At 38.6% G+C, this 27,424-nt stretch overlaps 1 protein-coding gene and 1 long non-coding RNA gene across 4 annotated transcripts in view; one reads left to right on the forward strand and one right to left on the reverse strand.

The window, feature by feature from the left end:
* The first annotated feature begins 1,366 nt into the window (after positions 1-1,366).
* LOC143106721 (uncharacterized) lies at positions 1,367-2,196 on the forward strand. Its single transcript, XR_012983729.1, has 3 exons — positions 1,367-1,418; positions 1,898-1,942; positions 2,115-2,196. It is a non-coding gene; the product is annotated as an uncharacterized LOC143106721 (long non-coding RNA).
* Positions 2,197-11,183: 8,987 nt separating this feature from the next.
* The window catches only part of LOC143131548 (arachidonate 12-lipoxygenase, 12R-type-like), a 54,812-nt gene continuing 38,571 nt past the window's right edge, over positions 11,184-27,424 (reverse strand). For all 3 annotated transcript variants that reach the window (XM_076291204.1, XM_076291197.1, XM_076291190.1), the window contains 4 exons: positions 18,962-19,083; positions 14,116-14,216; positions 12,659-12,829; positions 11,184-12,290 (listed from right to left, as the gene is read on the reverse strand). In XM_076291204.1, the coding sequence (XP_076147319.1) occupies positions 12,111-12,290; positions 12,659-12,829; positions 14,116-14,216; positions 18,962-19,083 (574 nt within the window). In that variant the 3' untranslated portion in view covers positions 11,184-12,110. The remainder of the gene's footprint in view (positions 12,291-12,658; positions 12,830-14,115; positions 14,217-18,961; positions 19,084-27,424) is intronic.

The following is a 27,424-nucleotide window of genomic DNA, read 5'->3' on the forward strand; positions in this document are numbered from 1 at the left end:
AGGGTTTGGACTTAGTGTTTTTAAAATAGCGCTAGCGATTTGATGCGATCATGTATAAAAGTAGTAGTGCCCCTAGCATCAAAAGGCCATTTCACCTGAAAGCAACGCAAGCTTAGAAGTGGCGCTTCGGACGTAATTTTGCTTTTTTGACTCGGTCCATTCACAAAAACATCCTCTACATTCACATTGCACAGTAGCCTAGATCACAATCTACATATTTGTCATATAATGTATTGATAGCAAGGTCCTCAAATTGTCTATAAACTAATGCTCCGTACATGATTATCTGTTCCACAGGCAATGTTCAGCCCCACTCATATTCCAGATCCTGCCCAGTTTACAGCTGCAACACAGGTACACACGAAAACCTTGACCATCATCACCCTAGCATCTATAATTGGGTTCTTAGCTGAAGTTCACTTTGGTCTCAGTCATGTGAAGTTTGTCATCAGGAACACAATATATGAGCAGATAGATCTAACTAGCCTACTATTGAAACATTGCCTTACATACTGAAATCCACTGCTTCATCAATCCCTTATTTAATCAAAATGTATATCCCCGTTTGTTCCCTACATTTACTATGTGTGTCTGTTTCATAGCCATGTACAGTTACTCCCAACAGCAATTGTTTTTTAATGGATGTATTGTACAGCTCAGCTGTGCTGTTGCCGTTTTCGTTGCTGTGCTGCTCAATAATGGAATAATAACCATAATTTAGGTCAAAATTGAAATCACAATTATTTAGCCTAAACCAGGAGTTCTCAACATTTTCTAACCCATGGCTCACCTAGACATACTTGTAACAAAACAGGGCCTGGTAAATAGCCTATTGTTAACATACTGTATGTGAATGTTAGCCTCTTATATTGACCTGGGTTAAGATGAGTTGCATGTGTGGCAATTACTCAGCCCACTGACGTTAGTTTATCTAATTGTGATAAACTTGACGTACTGTTCACTCCGATAATTTAGTCTTTCTTTATTTTCTAGTGACACCGGATAATAACGAAGGACTGTTACAGCGGCCTCCACACCACCCTCTTCCAGAAGACTAACGATAGTAAGATATTTTACATGTAATGTATGTTATCATTTCATAGTGACAACTGTTAATTGGCAGAAGTAAGCCAAATATGAAGTGCTGGGTTCTCCTGAACGTAAACTATTTAGCATGCAGATGGAGAACACACTGACACAGGCACACACACAAAATACACAGCACAGTCCTATTCAAAATGGAGAATGACAAAAATTACAGAAAAAGTTTGAGAACCACAGGTGTGGGGTCACTCGTTTAGCTCTGTTAGTTGGACCTGGGTGATGCTGTTATTTGTGTAACGGGCCCTTTTTCTGTATTTCCTAGTGGCACAAGATGATTGGCAACAAGAGACACCCAGTGATGAGCTCTCCTGAATGTAAGTTAATTAACACGCAGACACAGAACAGAGTCTGTAAAGCAACTTTGTAAGCAATTAAAGGCTCATTTCGGTTACATGACCTGTACAGTCTAGTCTGTTCTCCTGCAATCAAACTAGCTGTCTTAGTCTAAAACTACATACAGTCAAGTTAGTTTGACCCGAGAGCATGGTGGCTAGCTAGCAGGTATCTTTATATTAAAGACAATGTTTCTACTACTAGGCTGATAGAGATTCCACTTGGTAGTCACTAGAGTAGCTGGCTGCCTGTTTCGGTTTTAATTTGGGTAGGAAGAAAAGTCTCTCTCTCTCTCTCGCTCTCTAATCTCTCTCTCTCTCTCGTAGGCTAGGCTGTGCAGAGTGCAAAAAGGCTGCCCTCATTCATACGTCATTCTGACTGAATCCGATATGATCTGACACTGATTACCTAAAAGAATCATTAATCTTTGTTTTAACCTTTTTAATCTTTGTGTTTCAAGTGTCCCATCTATCCCGTCCAGACCTTCCACACAGGATCCCTCAAAGTAAGACATATTTTAGTGTATGATGTGTTTCATGTGTCTATACTTTTTACTCTGTGTTATGGTAGGCTAGAGGCTGAGAGAGAGTAGTCACTAGAGTAGCTGGCTGCCTGTTTCGGACACATTTCATCCATTGTATTTTTGTTAACACCTATATTTTTTCTGTTTTCCACAGGTCAAAGATTTTCCAGATCAGCTCCTGCAGGATGCACAGGTATTTTGGACAAGTTCTCTCTACTGTTGTCACTACACTACTGTATTATGAGCATTGCTAGTTAATTGTTTTTTTTGTATATTTTTTTGTTTTTTGTAAAATGTTTTTTAGATTTTAGTAAAATTGTTGTTCAAAATGAAATGAAACAGTGAAACAGTGTTTGAATGAAATGAAACAGTGTTTTTTACTTTTGTACTGTAGCCCATTTGTGGCAATCAATAAAAAATATCAAAATGAATATAATGTATTCTCCTATGTCTATTTCAGCTGATTTTTTCAGCCCTATTTCACCTTGATGTACATAAGTAAAATAAAGTAAAGAAATATGTTTTTGGAAATCCATAAGCAAAAAAACAGAACACCCAATAGTGGGTAAAATATATAACCCAACAGAGAGGTAAATATGAACCAGTAATGGGCTGGTAGGTCATATCCATTTTTCTGGGTTATTTTGACCCATCATGTTAGTAAGAATGACCCATAGTTGGTTTGATAAAAGTAACCCAATTTAGAGTTAAAGTCACCAACCCAATGGATTATGTTATTTTAACCCAACCCGAGGTCGGTCCAATAGTGACCCAGGTACCTGGGCTAGGAATAACCCAATTTGGGTTGTTTCCAACCCAGCATTTTTAACAGTGTAACAAATCCTACTAGCCCTATAGGGTCCCTACGCAGCTTCAATGCTTGCCCCCCAATAAGACAAGGTAGAAACACTAATGGCCCCAAAAATGACAGAAATGTGGCAAATGACTTTTAAGTGATAGGGACCAAATGTAGTGCTGAAAATGTATAATCAGAAAAATAGGCCAAAATAAATTTCCCATGACAAATGGGAAGTCTAGACCAAATCTAGTGCTGAAAATAATAAATTTCTCAAATACATTTTATTTTCAAGGGCCATTCTTAACGATAGAATTTCATATAGGGGGTGTCATTGGAAAGAGGAGAGGGTGTAGTTTCAGAATGTGGTGAAACATCCCTTGCAAAATCCTTCCTGAGATGAGTATGGCTGTTCAAGTGCTGAAATTCATAAATTTCACAAATACATACTATATATTCAAAGGGCAAAAAAGGGCATTTTCCACCATAGAATTTGTGGTGAAAGATCCCTTGCAAAATCCTTCATGGGATATCTGTCCCTGTTCAAGTGTTGAAATTCTGCAATTTCACAAAATATATACTGTATTTTCAGAGGGGCAAAAAAGGGCATTTTCAACCATAGAATTTCACAAGTGGGGTGTCATTGGAAAGAGGAGGAAGTGTAGTTATAGAATGTGGTGAAAGATCCCTTGCAAAATCCTTCATGGGATACCTGTCCCTGTTCAAGTGTTGAAATTCTGCAATTTCACAAAATATATACTGTATTTTCAGAGGGGCAAAAAAGGGCATTTTCAACCATAGAATTTCACAAGTGGGGTGTCATTGGAAAGGGGAGGAAGTGTAGTTATAGAATGTGGTGAAATATCCCTTGCAAAATCCTTCATGGGATACCTGTCCCTGTTCAAGTGTTGAAATTCTGCAATTTCACAAATACATATTATATTTTCAGAGGGGCTAAATATCCCATTTTCCACCATAGAATTTCACAAGTGGGGTGGCATTGGAAAGGGGAGGAGGTGTAGTTTCAGAATGTGGTGAAACATCCCTTGCAAAATCCTTCATGGGCTATCTGTCGCGGTTCTAGTGCTGAAAATCTGCAATTTCACAAATACATATATTTTCAGAGGGGCTAAATATCCCATTTTCCACCATAGAATTTCACAAGTGGGGTGTCATTGGAAAGGGGAGGAAGTGTAGTTTCAGAAAGTGGTGAAAGACCCCTTGCAAAATACTTTATGGGCTATCTGTCCCTGTTCAAGTGTTGAAATTCTGCAATTTTCAACCATAGAATTTCACAAGTGGGGTGTCATTGGAAAGAGGAGGGAGTGTAGTGTCAGAATGTGTTGAAAAGTCCGATGCAAAATGACATGTAGGCCGTAGGGAATACATTTACTGTAGAAAAACTTCAAAATCTGCTACCAACTCTACATACCCCCCCCCCAGTGTAAAATGAACAAAATTATTTAATAGAAAAAAACATAACACAACATGTATCAAAAGATCCAGCACAGAAAATAAAGAAAAAACGACATAATCTGCCACCCTCTACATAACCCAAAAGGCATAGAACACAAAAGGCAACATTTCTCAAAACATTCGGCAGTGGAGTCAACAGAAAAAAGATATACAGGCTTTTGAACGTCTGTGAACAATGCCTGTTCATCTGCAACAGGCACATGCCTGTGTTATCGCGGATTTGCGGTCAACACTGGCCCCTTGTGGACGAGGTAGAAAATTGCATTATTTAAGGTGGAACGGAAACTTAACTCCCCCGCGATCTGAAAGTGGTCTTCCCCCGCGGAAACGAAAGTGGTGCTAACTTCAGCCTCGTCGAAAATGTATGGTCACCGGTCAATGATTGTAACAGCAGCATGCACGCTACTGCAAAATACACTTTTGTAGAACAAAAACAATCGCCTGAAACCACAGTTTTCAGCGCAGGCAAACCGCCGGATGGCTAAGCGGATTCACACCAATCGCGGTTGTGGATGATGAAAAAATTAAACAAGCAATTGTGCATTATTTGCTTTGGGTAATATCACAGAAAAAGGCACACTCCCACCCTGTTCCACATTGACTATTAAATCATTCTTACTTACTTACCGCAACCAGCGATAAAAGCTTTTTCTATGATTAATTTAGGCCTATTTTGATGAATTGCAAACAAGTCTCTCTTTAGCGCCCCTAGAGGAGATTTCCCCCTCAAAACGTGGACTGGTTCAGGTATGGGACCGTGGTAAAGTTGGTTTTATATTGGACGTTGGATATTCGACACATTCGAAAAATCTATTTAGCACTGACTACGAGGGTCAAATTTGTGTCAAACCAACTTTAATGTGTTTAAACAAGGCCTGCCTATATTACACAAAGCTTCTTTTGTCCAAAAACCCATGTTTTGATTTTATGAATTTTTTAGGCTGATAAAAGATTTCAATCTATTATGCGGCTTCACCTTTTGACTTACCCATACTAAAACACATCTCCTGAACTCGGCTTACTACCCTTTCTAGTACACAAAGCTTCTTTTTCCCTAAAACCTTCTCTTTGATTTTATAAAATTTTTAATGTTAAATGTTTCAAATCTATTATGCGGCTTGCCCTTTTGACCTACCCATGTCAAAACACATCTGGTGAACTCGGATTACTGCTCTATATAGTACACAAAGCTTCTTTTTCCCAAAAATCCATTCTTTGATTTTATAAATATTTTTTAATGTAAAAAAATGCTTTAAATGCTTTAAATCTATTATGCGGCTTGACCTTTTGACCTAACCATGTAAAAACACATCTGTTGCACTCGGCTAACTGCCCTACACAGTACACAAAGCTTCTTTTTTTCAAAAACGCACTCTTTGATTTTATATAATTTTTTTACTATTCAAAAATGCTATAAATCTATTTTGCAGCTTGACCTTTCGACTTACCCATGTCAAAACACATCTGTTGCACTCAGCTAACTTGCCTACATAGTACACAAAGCTTCTTTTTTTCAAAAACGCACTCTTTGATTTTATATACATTTTTTACTATTCAAAAATGCTATAAATCTATTATGTGCCTTCCCCTTTCGACTTACCCATATCAAAACACATCTGCTGCACTCGGCTAACTGCCCTACATAGTACACAAAGCTTCTTTTTTTCAAAAACGCACTCTTTGATTTTATATAAATTTTTTACTATTCAAAAATGCTATAAATCTATTATGCGACCTGACCTTTTGACCTACCCATGTCAAAACACATCTGCCGCACTCAGCTAACTGCCCTACATAATACACAAAGTTTTTTTTTTTCAAAAACTCTTTCTTTGATTTTATATTATTTTTTTACTATTAAAAAATGCTATAAATCTATTATGCGCCTTCACCTTTTGACCTACCCATGTCAAAACACATCTGCTGCACTCGGCTAACTGCCCTACATAGTACACAAAGCTTATTTTTTTCAAAAACGCACTCTTTGATTTTATATTATTTTTTTACTATTCAAAAATGCTATAAATCTATTATGCGGCTTCCCCTTTCGACTTACCCATGTCAAAACACATCTGTTGCATTCAGCTAACTGGCCTTCATAGTACACAAAGCCTATTTTTTTCAAAAACTCTTTCTTTGATTTTATATTATTTTTTTACTATTAAAAATGCTATAAATCTATTATGCGCCTTCACCTTTTGACCTACCCATGTCAAAACACATCTGCTACACTCAGCTAACTGCCCTACATAGTACACAAAACTTATTTTTTCCAAAAACTCACTCTTTGATTTTATATTAATATTTTACTATTCAAAAATGCTATAAATCTATTATGCGCCTTCACTTTTTGACCTACCCATGTCAAAACACATCTGCTGCACTCAGCTAACTGCCCTACATAGTACACAAAGCTTATTTTTTCCAAAGCCCACTCTTTGATTTTATAGATGTTTTGGTAACACTTTATAATAACTACACACAATTCATCATTTATTAAGCCTTTGTTACTTATTAGTTAATGGTTTGTTCATCATTAGTAGTTTCTTGTTCATACATAATTTATCATCAGTAAAGCATTTGTTCACACAATTATAAATGGTTTGTTCATAGTAAATAAGCCTATCCAAAAATATGTTTGTAAGTACATGATTTATACTTAATAAGTAATGAAACAACCACTTATAATGAAATCATTTTCTTATTATAAACCAGTTGCAAACTATTACAAAATGCTTTGTTCATCATTTGTAAAGCATTGTTCCTATGTTGATTCTCATAAACAAAGTATTTGTACGCACAATTATAAATTTATAAATTTACATTGTTATGTCAATGGCCTTCAATTTAATTGACATGTTTACGTCGCTTGTCTGCTAAATGAATGAATGTGAATGTAATCTTTACAACTCATTTGTAAATGTGTTGCAAGGCATAAAAAGTCCTCACTTTAGATGAGCTCACAAAATATCATTAACTAACCACTTGTAACTCCTGAGTTAATTATGAATTATAGTATTAGGAAGTGGTTTATAAAATATGTATCCTCACCCTAACTAATCATTAGTGCATGTGTATGTTACAACTGTTAAATAATTGAAATATTACTTAATCAAAAACATATTATTGCATCATTTATTAAGTATTAACAATAATGTATAAACATATTTTAGATATAGGCTTATTTACTATGAACAAACTATTTATAACTGTGTGAACAAATGCTTTACTGATGATAAATTAGAAATTACTAATGATGAACAAACCATTAACTAATAAGTAACAAAGGCTTAATAAATGATGAATTGTGTGTAGTTATTATAAAGTGTTACCGATGTTTTATTATCAAAAAATGCTATAAATCTATATTATACATTTATTGAAAATATAAAAAAATCCAGTTGATTTACACAGCCAAATGGAACTTTGGATGGAAAACAAAATATAGTTAACTTAATAAATATAAATGATGTATGTCTACCTACAAAGAGGTAGCTTGTTTTTTTGCATTTTTGAATAGTAAAAAATGTATATAAAATCAAAGAGTGAGTTTTTGGAAAAAAGAAGCTTTGTGTACTATGTAGGACAGTTAGCTGAGTGCAGCAGATGTGTTTTGACATGGGTAGGTCAAAAGGTCGATTCGCATAATAGATTTATAGCATTTTTATAAAGTAAAAAATTTATATAAAATCAAAGAGTGAGTTTTTGGGAAAAATAAGCTTTGTGTACTATGAAGGCCAGTTAGCTGAGTGCAACAGATGTGTTTTGACATGGGTAGGTCAAAAGGTCAAGCCGCATAATAGATTTATAGCATTTTTGAATAGTAAAAAATTAATATAAAATCAAAGAGTGAGTTTCTGGAAAAAAGAAGCTTTGTGTATTATGTAGGGCAGTTAGCTGAGTGCAGCAGATGTGTTTTGACATGGGTAGGTCGAAAGGGGAAGCCGCATAATAGATTCATAGCATTTTTGAATAGTAAAAAATTTATATAAAATCAAAGAGTGCGTTTTTGAAAAAAAGAAGCTTTGTGTACTATGTAGGGCAGTTAGCCGAGTGCAACAGATGTGTTTTGACATGGGTAGGTCAAAAGGTGAAGGCACATAATAGATTTATAGCATTTTTTAATAATAAAAAAATTATATAAAATCAAAGAGTGCATTTTTGGAAAAAAGAAGCTTTGTGTACTATGTAGGGCAGTTAGCCGAGTGCAGCAGATGTGTTTTGACATGGGTAGGTCAAAAGGTCAAGCCGCATAATAGATTTATAGCATTTTTGAATAGTAAAAAATTTATATAAAATCAAAGAGTAAGTTCTTGGACAAAAAAAGCTTTGTGTATTATGTAGGGCAGTTAGCTGAGTGCAGCAGATGTGTTTTGACATGGGTTGGTCAAAAGGTCGATTCGCATAATAGATTTATAGCATTTTTATAAAGTAAAAAATGTATATAAAATCAAAGAGTGAGTTTTTGGAAAAAATAAGCTTTGTGTACTATGAAGGCCAGTTAGCTGAGTGCAACAGATATGTTTTGACATGGGTAGGTCAAAAGGTCAAGCCGCATAATAGATTCATAGCATTTTTGAATAGTAAAAAAATAATATAAAATCAAAGAGTGAGTTTTTGGAAAAAATAAGCTTTGTGTACTATGTAGGACAGTTAGCCGAGTGCAACAGATGTGTTTTAACATGGGTAGGTCAAAAGGTCAAGCCGCATAATAGATTTATAGCATTTTTGAATAGTAAAAAATTAATATAAAATCAAAGAGTAAGTTTTTGGACAAAATAAGCTTTGTGTATTATGTAGGGCAGTTAGCTGAGTGCAGCAGATGTGTTTTGACATGGGTAGGTCAAAAGGTCGATTCGCATAATAGATTTATAGCATTTTTATAAAGTAAAAAATTAATATAAAATCAAAGAGTGAGTTTTTGGAAAAAATAAGCTTTGTGTACTATGAAGGCCAGTTAGCTGAGTGCAACAGATGTGTTTTGACATGGGTAGGTCAAAAGGTCAAGCCGCATAATAGATTTATAGCATTTTTGAATTGTAAAAAATTAATATAAAATCAAAGAGTGAGTTTCTGGAAAAAAAGAAGCGTTGTGCACTATGAAGGGCAGTTAGCTGAGTGCAACAGATGTGTTTTGACATGGTTAGGTCAAAAGGTCAAGCCGCATATTAGATTTAAAGCATTTAAAGCATTTTTTTTACATTAAAAAATATTTATAAAATCAAAGAATGGAATTTTGGGAAAAAGAAGCTTTGTGTACTATATAGAGCAGTAATCCGAGTTCACCAGATGTGTTTTGACATGGGTAGGTCAAAAGGGCAAGCGCATAATAGATTTGAAACATTTAACATTACAAATTGTATAAAATCAAAGAGTAGGTTTTAGGGAAAAAGAAGCTTTGTGTACTAGAAAGGGCAGTAAGCCGAGTTCAGGAGATGTGTTTTAGTATGGGTAAGTCAAAAGGTGAAGCCGCATAATAGATTGAAATCTTTTATCAGCCTAAAACATTCATAAAATCAAAACATGGGTTTTTGGACAAAAGAAGCTTTGTGTAATATAGGCAGGCCTTGTTTAAACAGATTAAAGTTGGTTTGACACAAATTTGACCCTCGTAGTCAGTGCTAAATCGATTTTTCGAATGTGTCGAATATCCAACGTCCAATATAAAACCAACTTTACCACGGTACGTATGGGAAGGTCTGCAAAAACGTTGACAGAGTAACTTCCGTGCAATGAGACCAGGTTTTAAAGAGGGGTCAAAAGGTCCTGGTTACAGAAGTTTGTCTGCCATCAGGTTTTAAGAGGAAGTTAGTTATCCTGGCCACAGGGAGAGCCAAATATAAAGTTTCTAAACACATTTGTGTCCGTCAACAGATTTCCGTATCCTCCCTTTTATGAAGTTTAAATGGACCTTAAAGGGGTGGTTCAGGATTTTGGACATAAGACCTCAAGTAAGCAAGTGAGATATTCATCAGTGGAGACCGTTTCCAACACGTTTCATCCAGTCCTTGTAATTGCAGAGTTCGCAGGTGCTAGGCTAGGGCAAGTCAACGGTATGTGCTAGCCTGCCACTAAAGACAGTCTTACCCACTTCAAAGTACACCCGAGGCAAATTCCAGACAATCGATGTAAATGTCTGTGTTGATAGAATGTAAGAAATACAACTACCCTCGCATCGCGTTGCAATAGTTATACTTTGGTCCCTGAAGTTGGTAGTAGTCATTTTGCATCTCAGCAGCGGACTGATATTACCAAGGCTACGTTTACTGTTTACTTTTCGGCGCAGTACTACTAACCGGAGCAAGTATAATTCCGTCGTGGTAAGAAACTAGTCCCTCAAAATGTAATGCAATCGTTGAAATGCAAGGATAGAATAACGTTAGAAATAACAGTATCAATACAGACATTTACATCGATAGTCTGGCGTTATAATTTATTTGCCTCGGGTGTACTGTGGAGTGGGTAAGACTGTTTTTAGTGCCAGGCTAGCACATACCGTTGACTTGCGCTAGCCTAGCACCTGCGAACTCTGCAATTAGAAGGACTGGATGAAACGTGTTGAAAACGGTCTCCACTGATAAATATCACACTTGCTTACTTGGAAATGAGGTCTTATGTCCAAAATCCTGAACCACCCCTTTAAAAGGACCCTAAACTGTTTCACAGCAAATACATCTGCTAACAGAGTCTGGTTGCGTTTTTTGTCTGCTCTGGTGCATCGGACTTTCCTTCCTAACACATGTGGAACACATCTGAGATTGCTACTTCTGTATGTACCAGTGCATGTGCGCAGTTTGTTTTGCCCATAAACAGTATCTTAGAAAGTAAGCCCTCAAGCAGACAACTTACCAGCTCTGTGCAGGTCACCTCTGTAGGCTGATGCCTCTGCAAGGAGTTCGATCTTCTCAATGACACAGGAGAGGCAATGAAACACGAAAAGAACTCTGGACGGTCTTTTTAACAAAACTCCTAACCAAAAGTTAGGGCTTTGACTTTATTAATTACAACAAATAAAAATAACGATTTCAAGCCTACGTCTCTGCGAACTCCGAATTCAAAAGGGGCCGTTCTCTTTTTATACTTTTTCAAGTGGGCTGAACGCTCTACAGGTAGCTCGATCTTATCGCATCCTGCCATGAGCGAATTGGTTCGTTGTCCGTTGGTTTCTCATTGACCCCTTACTGGCCTACAGTTGTTTACTGCTAGTATGCCTTTTTCTTACACTTCAAAACACATTTCATTTAAACATAACACACTTTGATTCTAAAACAAAACCTTTTAAATCTAAGCAAAACACCTTAGGTGTTAAGCAAACATTCTTTAAGTCTAAGCAAAAAAACTAAGTCTGATTTTTTCCCCCTCAGGTTATCTATTATTGCAGCATTCGCACATTTTTATTTGTTTTGGAGCAAGCTGGATTTAAGCACTTACATGATTAACATGATTTTGATATTATATATGATATTACATGATTATTATACATGATTGTTTTTTGCAAACTATTAGACTTTCCACTGTTCACTTTTTCAGCCCCATCCTACACACTGTAATAATAATAAAAAGAAGCCAACAGATTACAATACAGTGCATTGCTTTACATGCACTGTAATTAGACTATGTAACGCAAAACAACAAATCCACAGGCTATTGCAATGTGTAGGCCTAGTTGTTTCCATTGATTATTTAAAACATTTCCATGAAGAACCCTGATTCCACGTTTCTAGCAGTTTGTCTTACAACCTTTTGATATGTGGCAGTATAATTTTTAATCAGAATAACCATATTGGTGAAGAGAAAATCAACATTTAATCAATATTTGCGGGGGGTATGAATAATTTTGGGCTCAACTGTATTAAAAAAAAGGATTATTGTATCCTCTCAAATGGCCACACTGTTGTCCACATTTTTGGGGTTCAGAAAGGTGTAGGGAAGCTTCAGTGTCTTGTTACGCCCCTCAATTTCACCCGACAACTTCTTCAGCTGCTTCTGAAAATCCTCAATGTGATTGCGAGGACCATCCTCATCAAAGAGATCTTCTGGGAAACTTCCAAGAGGGTACTGCAGAGAGAGTGTGATAAATATGTGTATTGTCAATGAAAACAACAGACTCAAATAGCCAAAGTGAAATTAAATAAATACTTAAATGTTTATTTTGGATATTTTCTTTGCCCTTGTTTGAAAGAATACACATTATTTATAGTTACATGGGTGAAACAACCCTAAAACCTGGGTTTTTCTTATGTAGACCTTCGGCATGGTACCTCTTAAGGTTGTAGTAAATCAATAATAATAATAACAATAACAATAATAATGGCACATGAAAGCCATTTAGATTTTGTGTTATATTACTGTATTTTTTTCCACATTTTGTTTTATAACAAATGGCAGTCTTAAAACATGTGCCATGTGGAGATGCACATACTCACGTGGTCTGTTGACTTTGTGCTTAGCAGTTTCAGGACTGCCATTCCATTCACGGTTGTGCCCTTATCAGGTAAGGTCTCCAGGATGGTCTTCTCCGTGGTCTGGCCTTTCACCTTCGGAGGGGGCTTTCTGAGGGCAGTGGGAAGGTTGGGCATCCAGCCACCATAGTCAAACTGGGGGAATTTAGATACAAGGTAAAATAACTGTGTCATACATCAAATAAGACTGGCCTCTGCACTGTAACACTACAGACCAGTCTAAAATAGCTTTGTGAAACCGGTCCCTTTTCACCAATTCATCAATGTCAAAATGGGGGTGGGGGGCACGGTGACAAAATGTGTCATATGAGTCTGATTCAAAAAGAATTACAGTACATCATTATCTTAAAGAAGGGGTTTTCCATTGTGGCCTCTACTCTACAGATTGTGGATGTTGTGGAGGTTGGTATAATGTCTATTTATAGAAACAATAACTGTTCAGAATGCTGTCAATGCTGTGCACGCTCGGCGCAGGCCACACAGAGACCTTGGGAACATGAACAGGGCAACCTATCCTCTGTCAATAGGGTCCTGCGTATGCATCCGTGGGTTTCACATGCACAGCTTGTGGACTAAGGCATAACATGTCAGTGTGTCCCATACATTGACTAACCAGTGGAGGGCCACCACACAATAATGTTCTATGTTGTACTATTTCACTCTTTAAGAAAGGGCCTTTTTTGTGACCCCCCCCAAATAACAAGAATCTCTGGACTGACCACATTTCAGTCTTCTAGGTCACTTGATAGGACTTTAGAAACACAACTGAGCCCTAGCACCAGGTCCTGTAAAGTTGTGTGCAAAAGTAGATCAATATAGAATGACAAATTAGTACTTTAGACCATTATTTGCCAAAGTACAGTATGCTCATGCATTTTGTAAAATGCCCTATGGAAACTCCCCATAGGACTTTTGGTTACCCAAAATGTATACTGACAATAAAAGCCTTACTGTGTGGCAACCTCTTGGTGTAGAAGCATAATCCTGGTCTCAAATGAAAAGTAACACTCTGAGGTTTTTTTGTAGACTATTTGGATTGTATGTCAGAGGTTCTGATAGTGCTGACAAAATATGGAATAATTACACAAAAGTCTTTATTTTTTAATTTTCTTTGTTGGTCAAGATGGACTATACATCTGCACAACTAATATTGGATAAAACGACATGTATAGTCAATTTCTATGGATTCCTGTGAATATTTCAGTACCCAATATGCTGCATCTACTTATTGCTAGGGATACACACTGCAGCTAGAAGGTGTGTGTGTGTGTGTGTGTGTGCGTGCGTGTGTGTGAAATAAACAACCACCTTTTGGGAATTGACATTGCATCTCTTACCGGATGGCCAATGGCCAGTTGGAAAAAAAGTACTCATTTTATAATCTGAACCAAAGTGATTCACAGACCTTTATAAGAAATTACCTGTCCATTGTTGACAGCAGCATGTTGGACTGATGCAGTGAAAATCACCATGGTAACAAACTTGATGAGATCTTTCACTGTCTGAAAAGACTCAGGTATTCCTAAGGGGAAGAAAAACAGACATGTGAATTACAAATCTGCTAGGTTGATGATGTGTTCACATCTGTGGAACATCAGGACACAGTAAAGTGTTTCTGGCTTGATCCAGGCATGATCCATGCTAAAAAGCAGTTTGTTCATTCCTTCCTTCAATTCCTTATGAAGCTGTATTTTCCAAATGAGGGGCTCTATGGCATTTGCAAAAAAAAAAAATAGCTCCTGCTCCTAGAGCTTTTGTGATATTGACACCGTTCCAACTCTGAAATGTGCGGCCAGACCTGTATTGACCCATATGTCCTGTTGAAAAATTGGGTAGCCTACTGTTGGAATCCTTGGACCAAGCCAAGTTCATTGCACCCTATTCCACTACCTGCTCCCATTGGTGAACTGCACCTGAGCAAGCTCACTTTACAATTCCTCAGAAAAAAAAAAGACCTACAAATATCTACAGATATTTGAAAATAATTGTTTCATAATGCCATGCTCTGTTTTGCCCACATATCCTGTTAAGCTAGTATCAGCCTGGCTGTCTTGTAATACCACGTTGTGCTGTTTTAACTAAAGCAAGTCAACGCAATTGTGCCGTGCAACTGCAATCAAGACACCTCAAAGCCTAGAATTCCACACACCACCTACCAAGGACAGTGGCGTAACAAGTCAATGGTGGGCCCAGGTGCGAGGACGCTACACGGGCCCCATACCGACATTCTTTGGCCCAGGATGAATTAACTCTGATACATGCAATACACATTAAGGGTGACTTCAATTGTTTAATGCAAATGTAACATGGTTAATAATGCTTCCACTTGCCATTGCACCAGAAATGTATGTGTTCTGTCACTTTAAGTGACCAAGCTTGTTCTTATAATGGGAATGACGCGCTTTTTGCTCTTCCCAGTTTATCTTGCCTGCGCAAGAGGTAGGTCACGAGTACATGCACACTGTAGATTATTTTAATAATAATGGTTGTCTTGGTTTCAAAAATGTTCTTATATCAATGTATATGTACCTAGGGATACTGATAGACTTTTGTGTGATCAGAGATTTACACATTCATTGTATTTGTTTTGATAATGACATGTAGGCTGCATAGTAGGCTAGGTTAGCTAACTACTATGTAAGATGTACTGTATATGCTAACATAAGTGTTTCTATATTTCTAGCTGCAGCATTGCCAATCATTATTCAAGACCGTTGAATGATTGCATTATTTTGTCTATTACCAGGTACATATCTTTGTTATTGTTAAGCCCAGTTTATCTTGCCTGCGCAAGAGCTGCAGCATTGCCAATCATTATTCAAGACCGTTGAATGATTGCATTATTTTGTCTATTACAAGAATAAAAATACTTGACTGGGAATCCTCGTGTATGATGCTTAACTACACAACGCAAGATCACACCTGTTACACTGGTGCCGTGACGGTCTACTTGTGCATGCTGGACGTCGACGAGAAGGACTACCGACGTTGCTCAAGCTGACAAGAATCACCGGGGCTGTTTCCATGTGGTACTGATAGCTAGGCTAGTCAAACATTCCTGAGTCTGCAAACATGCGTTCTAAGCTACACGACTAAATTGTGCATAGTTAATTATCAGATATAATAGCCACTTCATAGTTTTGAGTGCTGGTTTCAACCGCTAACTGAGAGCTGTGGTTTATTTAGAACGTTCTCAATTATATTCCTCCTTTACTAAATATCGTTATTATAGTTCCTGTTTTGGCCACACGGTGGCAGCGGTGTACTACAAATTATGTAATTGTGTGCTATTTTCTGACCTGACGATATACTTTTGCTGTTGCAATACCCCCGTCTTCCTGAATGCAATTGTTTTGATATAATGAGCTTACATTCATTCTATGCTTGACAGTGGCATACATCTTATTTTCTGTGTTCTCTTGGGGTAAATAAGGTATATTTGGAGTATTGTATATTTGATTTTTTTTTTTTGTTGATTTTTTTTTCCTCCCTGCATACACTGATTACACACGTAATTCATAATGGATAGTTTTACTGGGCTGGGTAGTATTGGTAGGGGCAGGGGGGCATTTATGTTTACTTCTCCTGGACTAGCAGATATGGCCACTGCAATCCAGCCTCTTACCTCTACTCCAATGCAAAGCTCCACGTCACAACAGGCACGCACCACTAATGAATATACACCCCATGCTGTTGGTTCTGAGACAGTTTCACCTTCAGTGAACAAGGAGGTGTCAATTGAGTTACTGGCAGATATTGTTGAGCGGGTGGGACATTCTATTGGTGAAAGCATTGCGTTGTGTCTAGGAGCAACCAAAGTGGTGGGTGACACTGCTGGTCCCCAGAATAACAGTAGGGCTGGTGACATTTCAGGCATGGGTTTGGTGCTGAAATCCGATGTGAAATCGCCAGGATTTTTTTGGGGGGATGGCTCTGAGAAGTGTACAGTGTAGGAGTGGGAGGAGCTAATGCTGGTTTACATGCGTAGGAAAGGTTTTAACACTCAAGAGCAGTCTGATGAAGTGAGTAAGCTTATGGGACGGGCGCGAGATGTTGTCAGAGTGGGATTGCGTAGTGACTCTAGGATTGACTTAAGCCAGGGCCCAGGCCCCATTTTTGATATTTTGAAGCAACATTTCAGTGACATGGTTTACTCTGACATGCCATTAGCAGACTTTTACACAACTCTCCCACTGACTGGTGAAAAGCCATTTGACTATTGGATTAGACTGAATAGGGCAATTGATGTAGCAGAGGACTGCATTAGGAGACAGGGTAAGAAGCTAGAAGATCCCGCTCGGGAGGTGATTGCTATGTTTATTCGACACTGCCCGGACCCCGGACTGTGTCTGATTTTCAAGTGCAAACCCCTGCTTAATTGGACTGCTGGGGAAGTGCATGAAAGGCTGGAGGAACATCAGAGAGAAAGCAAAGCCAAACATTCTACATGCCCACCAGTGACGGTTTCTCTAAAGCAGGGAGTGTCTTCTCCAGTGGCTTTGCCAAAAGACAATCCTGTTGCAGCAGCTGCGCCTAGACCTGCGCCAGTGGCAGCGTCCTCTCACAATCCAGCTGAACCTTTTGCGCAAGTCATTGCTTTGCTTGAGCGTGTACTAGAACAGAGGCCACAACAAACGGTGGAGACCAATGGATCTCGTCCACAGCAACGGTTTCGAAGGAGGTTGAATCCATCTCTGCCATGTGCGATATGTGGAGGGGCTGACCACAGTACAGTGCAACACTGTCGAAATGATCATTTGTGCTACCTCTGTCATGCTCCTGGCCACACACGCATGACGTGCCCACGAGCCTCAGCCCAAGAACCTGTTCCCCAGACAGCGGGGCTCACACAGCGGGGCCCAACCAACCCGCAGGGAAACTAGATGGCCCACGCAGGGAGGGGACAAGTGATGGGCCGAATATAGTCCCCGTAAATAACTGATGATGTGGAGTCTTTGTATTCAAGTGCATGTGCCTCTGCAGGGCCCGGTGTGAATATAATCTATCAAAACATACAAGCTGTAGCTCCTAATGATCTGTTTTATACATGTGTTGTTGTAAATGACATAATTGAGGTGAAGGGGATGATTACTACACAACGCAAGATCACACCTGTTACACAAAGGGCCTGAGGCACCGAAGTAGTTTAGTAGTAGTAACACACGACTACATAGGATCCATTACATGTGAAAACATTAAAAATAATTTTATTAACAGCCTGCAGGCCAGGGTAATCTAATATTACTGCATTAACATCAACTCGCATTGAATTATGGGAACACTCAATGCTCTCAATGCACCTCTTCAACCCTCTGCTGAAACTGCAAGCATAGATTGCTTGCTTATAAACTCACACTGCGCAGAAACAAAACTTAATGTAGCCTAACTTATTTAACCGTGCAGAAACCACATAAAATCATTCATATGCATACAATCCCCAATATGCGTGAACTAGAAGAAGGCCATCTTACGAGCCTTTCGTTGTGCAAAATCGTTAACGATGTTCCCAATATTTAATGCTCTGGCTCTCGTATTTTCAATGGACAGGATAGCTAACCCACTGAGCCTCTCCTGCCCCATGCTGCTCCTTAATAAGTTTGAGTTTGGGAAAAGATCGCTCAGCTGTTGCCACAGTCACAGCCAATGTCAGAAACAACATGAGAGCAGTACACACTTTCCCAGCATTTTGGCAAGTTGAAAAATAGATGACTTTGTGAAATCTCTGCTATATAGCAAGACCTGAATGAGAGGAGTTGTGTTGGGAATGTCGGTGCAATGTCCCTGCTATAATGGTCTGACAAACGTCTTGCCTTTTCAAGCAGTTCATCATCACCTGCGAGTTGAAGGGTCATAGGACATAAAGACTCAAACACATGACAAGTTTCCCGCATACTTGCAAATCTTTGGGAGAGCTGACTGATTATGATGTCCAGAGTTGCATTAAATACCTGCACTTTGAAGTATCTCTCTGCATCGGTCAAGCGCTCATCTTCCGATAGTTCGTCAAAGTGACGCTTCACTCTCCGTGCTCTAACATTTTCAAATGTAGCCTACTCTGAACCCCCCATTTATTTGCCAGCGTCTGCGCTGTAGCCTTGACCTGGTCAAAGGCACGCCGGTAGTCAGAAAGGACCTGTATAGAATTTTCCAGCAAATGCATTGCGGGGGTAGCGACGGGCCCCGGGAGGTCACGGGCCCTGGTGCGACTGCACTTGCTGCACCTACTATAGTTACGCCACTGACCAAGGATATTATTGCTGCACACACCTGTTTGTTTCCTTCCCAGGAATCCATTGGTGAAAATCCCACTGATCCATTTCTGCAGTTCTGTGTCTTTCTGCACATCCTCGTCAGATTTGTAGTAATATTGCAAGACTCCTTTAACATACCTAAAAAAATGGTCACATACACACACACACACACACATAAACAGACAGACAGTAGAATGTGTGATTTACAATCTGCTAGCCTGGTTAGCACGCAGACCTTCTCAATAGACCAATGAAGTTCGCCTACAAAAAAAAGCTACCACACTGTTAAAAATGAATCTTGGTGCCATGGAAATTACACAAATAAAATCATGTATGACTTAATTTCTTGAAGCAGTGGCCTTAAACAAATGATTATTATGTTTTCCCCCAAATAAATCAACTACATTTGCGAGAAAAAAATGTGAAAAAATTCAGAGAAAATGTTCCCTAAAAGAATTATGGGAAGTTGCACAATTTCTGTGCGTCTTTTGTAAATTTGTTTGTTTGTCTTGATGTCACGGGAACGCTGGCGACTACGCCGCTCCGTCTGGCATTTTGTCTCAATGTCTAGTGTGTAAAGAAATGTGCTATGGCAGCTATCATACAGTTATTATTTCATGTTCTGGTATGATATTCTTAACGTTTTGACTATGTTACAACTGATAAAAGCATGACAAATAAAGTAACCAAATCGCTTTGCAATATTTTAGTCCAGAAATACTTATGGGTGTTCATTTACAGTAATGTTACGACCTATCTGCCCTTGCTGTTACCACCCGTTTTAAAAACTAATCTAGATCTGTGGGTTAGCGGCAAAATCTGGGTGGTCGGTGGGGAACGCTGATTGGTTGGCAATAAGCAATGTGTTGATTGGCTCTTCAGAAAGGCCGTAAAATTAGGGTCAACGACCGCCCCCTGTCCGTCCGGCTGATCCATTCTAGCATCAACCATGTCAAAAGTCCGTAAGCATTGTATCTCAGTTTCACACTCGTACTTTCAGTGTTGCGCAGGAAAGCATCGCGTAGGAGATTCACACACGTACAAAGTATTTGTGCAGGTACATATTTTTTCCACGCGTGTACAAAATATTTTTACAAATCCGCATTTTCCCCCCACATATGTACAAAACATTTCTACAGATACACATTTCTTTCACACAAGTAGGTAATATTTCTACAGGTACATAATTTTTTCACACATGTACAAAATATTTCTACAGGTACGAAATGTCTTTGCACATTCAGAACTCCTTTTGCACAGCTGCAAAACTTTATTACACATGTGAACATCTTTATACAACCTCTCAATATTAATGACCCTATTTTGACTCCATACCTTTTCCTCAAATATTTTAAACATCTGAAAAACGTCCTTCAGTTGAGATTTTGAAAATAATGCCTTGAAGACGGACACCATTGAAGTTCAGCATGGAATAGTAAAAGGTAAAGTCATTTGTTCCTGCTACTTGTGAAAGCTAGAATGAAAACTACAAATATACAAGTAATGCCACATCACAGGTATATATTTTCATACCAACGTGTTTTACCTGTTACTAGGAAATATTGGTGAAGTTAGCTTAACAGTTGCAAGGTCGCTAGCTGTACTCTGATGGTTGGTAAACTAACCAGCAAGCTAACCGTATCTTCGGTAGGTTATATTATAACAGTATTCATTTGAAATGGCCAAGTTTATAATCATTTGTAATACTTGGGACACTGCAAACTGACATTAATGTAATATTGGAGTCAACGACGTCTTAATCAGTTGCTAGGTTACGGGGACGCTGGCGAGACACGCCGCTCCGTCTGGCATCATGTTTTTGTTTGTATTTGGTTATGGTTATGGTTATGGTTATGGATTTAGCAGACGCCTTTGTCCAAAGCGACATATAAATACAAAACAACATAATAATATTTAAAAATGAACAGGGAACAGATTAAAATCTAGGTCAAATATAGTAAGGAGAATAGTTGTAGTACACAATAATATCAATTCAATCAATAGCCTAATAAAAAAAGCAATGTAAAAAAGGGGAAAGGCAATAATAAAACAATAATGTCAATTCAATCAATAATATAAAAACAATAACATGCTAAGACTACATTAAGGAGAATATCAATAATAAACAATAATGTCAAATTAATTAACAGCCCAATTAAAATAAAAACAACATTATATAAACCATAACACATAAGCGCTTAAACAACTAAGTATATGTTGAATAGGAATGTCTTTAGACCCCTCTTAAACGACCCAAAACTACCACAGGAACGGAGAGCACTGGGCAGTTCATTCCACCAACATGGAACCACTGAAGAAAAGAGTCTGGAATTAGACCCAGTTTTTATGACTGGTCGACACAACATACGCTCACCAGAAGACCGCAGTGGGCGGTTGGGCATGTAAGGCTTGATTATTGAATTAAAATAACTAGGAGCAGATCTAGTTAGTGTCCTATAGGCCAAAGTGAGAGATTTAAATTTAATTCTGGCTACTATAGGGAGCCAATGGAGAGTAACTAGGAGAGGAGTTACATGTGTCCTCTTTGGCTGATTGAAGACCAGGCGTGCTCCAGCATTTTGAATCAGCTGTAATGATCTTGTTACACAAGCGGGTAAGCCAGCTAATAGTGAATTACAATAGTCCAGCTTAGAGATGACCATGGTCTGAACAAGAAGTTGTGTGGAATCTTGTGTCAGATAAGGTCTGATCTTCCTAATGTTGTAAAGCATAAACCGGCATGATTTTGCAATAGAAGCTATAGGGTCATTCCGTGTGAAATCACCCAATTTCAGCGCAATTTGGCAGGTGACCCTCTCCGAAAAAATCAGAAAAAAATCACAGGTGTTTGTAGACCAAATCCATGCATAGATCTTAAATAGTATATCTGTATAACTAATCGTTGCAAAACTACAGCCCTTTGAAACTTCAAGTCATTTTAAGCATTGTGGTGAACAATCCTTTTTGGTCAACTTCCAGCATTATTGGCTCTTTTGGTATTTCACACACATTAGTGAAACTATGTGAATAGAAGTACATTTTCCTGTTGAATTAAAATATCCAATCGGATCAGACGTATCTTGTATACTTTCCCCTCTGCAAAGCTCTGAAAATGGCTATAAATTCATAATGTGAAAAGACATCATCACCTTTGAGGGCTTCTCATTCAAAAAGTATGTGACACAAATTCATCAGATTTTTTTCCTACACATATATGTATTATAAGGTCCTGTCCATGCATTAACTTTGGTTGTTATCATTTTCATATTTTCAGAGCATTTTTTTTAAATTGGGCTTGATTTTCAAAAAGCCTGTTTCATCTTCTCATTTCACCACGTGGACAGTTAACAGGATTTTTTTTAATTTTACCATATATCATTCTGTATGTGAGGATCATCTGCCCAAAATTTGGGCTTGTTGCTGAGTTTCTTCATTGAGATAAGATTTTTTTTAAATATTGTCTATAAATCCACTGAATTTGTACTGGATCTGCAGTACCACTTTGCACCACATGTGGTGCTCTTTTAATACAATGGAAGTCAATGGAAGAGTAAGAGAGTCACTTGTTTGCTGCACATATCCAATCTAAACACACAGTTTATGGTTCATAGTTGAATTGGTCCAAATAATTATTGCAATATGAACAACATACTACTCATACATAAATCTTATTTAGAGAAAATAAACTGATCAAGTAAATTATACACACATAAGACTGACTGGTCATCATACATGCAGCAAGAGGATTTAGCATAATTACCATCTTTGTAATGAGTTTTCTACACCAGCTTCAACCTATCAGTGCATATGTGAGCACTTTAATAATTTCTAGCCAGCTGGTTAGGCAAAGTCTATATTCATCGTCATGCTTGGGATGCAGTCCTCTGTGATACATAGACAAAGAGCATCAAGATGGAGATCAGTGCTTTAACAAACAATCAAACAATGGGTTTCTAAAATTCAGTTCATCAAGGTATTTCACTTGATGAAGATGACCATGTGTGTTTCCATCACAAGTATTCATAACAAGGTTTGAGGACTCGTGGATCCAAGAGGCATTTGTAAAAAGATGATAAATCTTAAGTATTGATTTTTCTGCATCTGACAATGCACTGAATTTTAGAAACCCCTTTTTACTTGAACCATATGAACCATAAACTGTGTGTTTAGATTGGATATATGCAGCAAACAAGTGACTCTCTTACTCTTCCATTGACTTCCATTGTATTAAAAGAGCACCACATGTGGTGAGACAAGTGGTACTGCAGATAAAGTACAAATTCAGTGGATTTATAGACAATATTTGTAAAAAATCTTATCTCAATGAAGAAACTCAGCAACAAGCCCAAATTTTGGGCAGATGATCCTCACATACAGAATGATATATGGTAAAATTTAAAAAAATCCTGTTAACTGTCCACTTGGTGAAATGAGAAGATGAAAACGGGCTTTTTGAAAATCAAGCCCAATTTAATAACAATGCTCTGACAATATGATAATGTTAACAACCAAAGTTAATGCATGGACATGACCTAATAATCCATACATGAGTGGGAAAAAAATCTGATGAATTTGTGTCACATACTTTTTGAATGACAAGCCCTCAAAGGTGGTGATGTTTTTTCACATAATGAATTTATAGCCATTTTCAGAGCTTTGCAGAGGGGAAATTACACAAGATACACCTGATTTGATTGGATTGTTTAATTCAACAGGAAAATGTACTTCTATTCACATAGTTTCACTAATGTGTGTGAAATACCAAAAGAGCCAATAATGTTGGAAGTTGAACAAAAAGGATTGTTCACCACGATGCTTAAAATGACTTGAAACTTCAAAGGGCTGTAGTTTTGGAACCATTAGTGATACAGATATACTATTTAAGATTTATGCATAGGTTTGGTCTACAAACACCTGTGTTTTTTTTCAGATTTTTTGGGAGAGGGTGACCTGCCAGCCACTGGGTGATTTGACACGGAATGACCCTATATGCTCAGAGAAGTTAAGTCGGTCATCAATTACAACGCCCAAGTTTCGTGCCGATCTAGTTGGGGTCAGTGAAGTTGAGTCAAGCTGGATGTTAATCTGTTGGGGAATAGCTGTTTTAGCTGGAAACACCAAAAACTCTGTTTTTGAGAGATTAAGCTGAAGGTGCCGATCTTTCATCCAGGCTGAAATATCCTTAAGGCATGCAGAAATCCGGTGGGAAACACTAGAGTCATCAGGTGGGAAAGACAGGTAAAGTTGAGTGTCGTCTGCATAACAGTGATAGTCAAATCCATGGGAGCGAATGGTATCACCTAAGGAAGTGGTGTAAATAGAGAAAAGCAAGGGTCCTAATACTGATCCCTGAGGCACACCTGTGGTGAGGGCATGAGACTTAGATACCTGTCCCTGCCAAGACACGTTGAAAGAACGCGCTTTAAGGTAAGATTCAAACCAGTCAAGAGCTTTTCCAGAAATTCCCAGTTCAGATAGTATAGATAGGAGAATGTCATGGTTAACAGTATCAAAGGCTGCAGATAAATCTAGTAGAATTAATACTGATGACTGAGCAGAGGACTTAGCTACTCTCAATGCTTCAGTCACAGACAGAAGAGCAGTTTCAGTAGAATGACCACTCTTGAAACCAGACTGCATAGGGTCTAGTAGATTATTCTGATGAAGAAAGTCACAAACTTGCTTGAAGACCACTTTCTCCAAAACCTTTGACAAGAAAGGAAGAAGGGAGACAGGTCTGTAGTTCTTCACCTCAGTTGGATTAAGTGTACTTTTCTTTAGCAGAGGTGTAACCCTAGCCTGTTTAAAAGAATAAGGAACTATTCCAGAACTGAGAGAAGCATTAAATACATGTGTGACTGCTGGTAGAACAGCGGGTGAGATAGACTGTAGAAGAGTGGACGGGACAGGATCTAATGGGCATGTTGTTGGACGACATCGCTGAAGCAATTGAGAGACTGCTTCCTCATCAAGAGGAGAGAAAGAGTCAAATGATGGGGTCGTACTAACACAAGGCAAAGCCCTCCTTATAGGAGCATCAAACTGAGCACTTATTTTAGCAACTTTTTCAGTGAAAAATGTTGCAAAGTCATTTGCTGACAGTGAAGTAGTTGATGGTGGTGGTGGAGGATTGAGGAGAGATTTGAAAGTAGAAAAAAGTTGTCTACTGTCAGTGGCGCTCTCAATCTTGCTTTGATAGAATGCCTTTTTTGCAAGTGTAACAGTGGATGAAAAGGATGACAGCAAAGACTGGTAGTTACTAAGATCATTTCCATCTTTGGATTTACGCCATTTCCTCTCAGCAGCTCTAAGTTCCTTTCGTACTGAGACTATACTGTTCGTCAGCCATGGATGGCGAGGTTTAGAACGAGTAGGTCTTGAGGAAAGAGGACATGCTGCATTCAGACAAGATGCCAGTGTAGAGCAGAGAGTCTTTGTAGCGTCATTAACCTCAAGTGTCAAGAATGAGCTAGGAGTAGGTAAAGCAGATGTTACTAATGTTGCAAAATGGTCACTTGAGAGGCTTCTGAGATTACGCCGGAACGAAATTATCGGAGGAGGAGCTGCTGGGTTATCCAGGAGACGCACAGAGAATCTGATAAAGTGATGATCCGATACATGTAATGGATTAACCAAAACGTTGTCTGTATTACAGTTACGTACCAGAATTAAATCAAGATCTTTACCAGCCTTGTGAGTAGGAGGACTGTGGACACGTGTGATATTAAATGAGGAGAGTAAGGACAGGAAGTCAATTGCAGACGAGTTATCCAAATGAATATTAAAATCGCCAAGGATTAATAATGGGCATGCATCCATTGGAATAGCAGACAGTAGAATGTCCAACTCGTTCACAAAGTTCCCAAGTTGTCCTGGAGGGCGATAAATAACCACCAAGTATAATTTGTATGGTTCAGTTATCATGATGGCATGATATTCAAACGAGTTGTGGACCTGAGCAGGCAGCAACTGTGTAAACCTCCGATCATCAGAGACGAGAAAGCCTGTCCCGCCTCCTCTACCAGACGAACGACTGGTATGCGAAAAAGCATAACTGGTCGACAACGCTGCAGGCGTGGCAGTATTCTCCGGCCTAATCCACGTCTCTGTAAGCGCAAGCAATTGAAGAGATAACTGTGAGGCCAGAGCAGGAATGAAGTCCGCTTTATTCACTGCAGATTGGCAATTCCACAACCCTACAGAAAAAGTAGGACAAGCCTGCTGAACTGATTGTTGCCTTTCAACACCAGTACGCTTATTAACCTGACCGGATACAGGGATATGTTGAAGGCACATTATTAGAAGGATTGTCAGCTAACAAGACAAGGTGAGACAAGAGTGAAACTTATCTGAGAGGTGCCTTGCTTGTGTCCTTGCTCGGTGGACTCGTCGCAGGTAGACTCGATTCGTCTTGACACGAGTAAGGCTGCACACGAGCGCTGACGTCTCCGCTGACGCTCCAGCACAATAACCACTTTAAATGCTAGTCCTAATTGATCACGCGGAAAACCACCCCCTCTAAAAACTCACGACACCAAGGCCAGTCTAAGCGCCGTAATGAAAACAATATCAACTACCACTACCCACTACGGCTAATAACTAGTTTACCAACTTGTAACTATGACAACTACATAAACAAATCCCTTAACAACACGAGACTCCCATACAATTAAAACTTACAGCAAGTGCGGACGCAGCTCCAGAAAAAAACCAGTTGAGTTCAGTAAAGCTAACGTTAACAATCTACTTAGTCCAGCTACACTTAAAAACACCACCCCCTCTAAAAACTCACGACACCAAGGCCAGTCTAAGCGCAATTAAACAGACAGCCGTAATGAAAACAATATCAACTACCACTACCCACTACGGCTAATAACTAGTTTACCAACTTGTAACTATGACAACTACATAAACAAATCCCTTAACAACACGAGACTCCCATACAATTAAAACTTACAGCAAGTGCGGACGCAGCTCCAGAAAAAAACCAGTTGAGTTCAGTAAAGCTAACGTTAACAATCTACTTAGTCCAGCTACACTTAAAAACACCACCCCCTCTAAAAACTCACGACACCAAGGCCAGTCTAAGCGCAATTAAACAGACAGCCGTAATGAAAACAATATCAACTACCACTACCCACTACGGCTAACGGTGTGTTTCCACACAGCGAAACACCTCGCGATTTTCGGCCAGCGAAATTTCGCCTCGGGGGCGTGACGGCGAATCCGCTAACCTTTTGACTGCAGGGTCTAGCCAGTGGTGGCAAGCGAGCTAATTAGGCTAATCAGCTAATTCAAACGTTTAAGTACTTAACCCTTACAAGCCCGACCATTCTAATTTCGTTAAAATTTTAACGATGACCAATCATCTAATATCTCAGCTGTCCAATGACTGATTTTATTTCTGAAATCTTCCCCGTAATGCTGACAACATAAGCTTCAATTTGATATGATTGGTTAAGGGGTTTATGGCGCGAAA

Source organism: Alosa pseudoharengus, unplaced genomic scaffold (genome assembly GCF_046254945.1).
Source record: "Alosa pseudoharengus isolate Yale_2024_CS ecotype anadromous, Long Island Sound unplaced genomic scaffold, YU_APseudo_1.1 YU_APseudo_1.1_scf_1, whole genome shotgun sequence".
Lineage (NCBI taxonomy): Eukaryota > Metazoa > Chordata > Actinopteri > Clupeiformes > Clupeidae > Alosa > Alosa pseudoharengus.